The sequence below is a fragment of the Antrostomus carolinensis genome, unplaced genomic scaffold (assembly GCF_000700745.2).
Source record: "Antrostomus carolinensis isolate BGI_N321 unplaced genomic scaffold, ASM70074v2 scaffold44150, whole genome shotgun sequence".
Classification (NCBI taxonomy): domain Eukaryota; kingdom Metazoa; phylum Chordata; class Aves; order Caprimulgiformes; family Caprimulgidae; genus Antrostomus; species Antrostomus carolinensis.
The window spans coordinates 1-315 of NW_010289924.1; the positions used below are offsets into that span (position 1 = coordinate 1).

At 63.5% G+C, this 315-nt stretch overlaps 1 protein-coding gene across 1 annotated transcript in view; it reads right to left on the reverse strand.

Annotated features, from left to right (window-relative positions):
- Positions 1-178: 178 nt before the first annotated feature.
- The window catches only part of LOC104527950 (synaptophysin-like protein 2), a gene marked incomplete at both ends in the record, with an annotated part of 537 nt that continues 400 nt past the window's right edge, over positions 179-315 (reverse strand). The window contains one exon of the mRNA XM_029085954.1: positions 179-315. This exon is cut by the window's right edge and continues 115 nt beyond it. Coding sequence (XP_028941787.1) covers positions 179-315 — 137 coding nt within the window.

Here is a 315-nt window from a genome sequence, read left to right on the forward strand (position 1 = left end):
GTGTGTGTGTGTGTGTGTGCACACGCGTGTGCCCTCACAAGGGCGTTGAGCCGCTGAGCTCAATCAAAGCAAATCAATAAATAACACGTGTGTGCACGCCCGTCCGCACACCCACGTGTGAATTTGCACACCCACGTGTGAATTCAGACACTCGTGAGCACCAGCACACTCCTCTCACCACGGAGATGTTGGCCAGCCCCATGGCCGGCGTGGTACCGGCGTTGCACACCACGTCCTGGCCCTGGCAGACCCCCATGGCGGCGATGAGGCTGGCGGGGCGCGGGGGCCGGTTTCCCGCGCCCCGCCCCTTTCCCC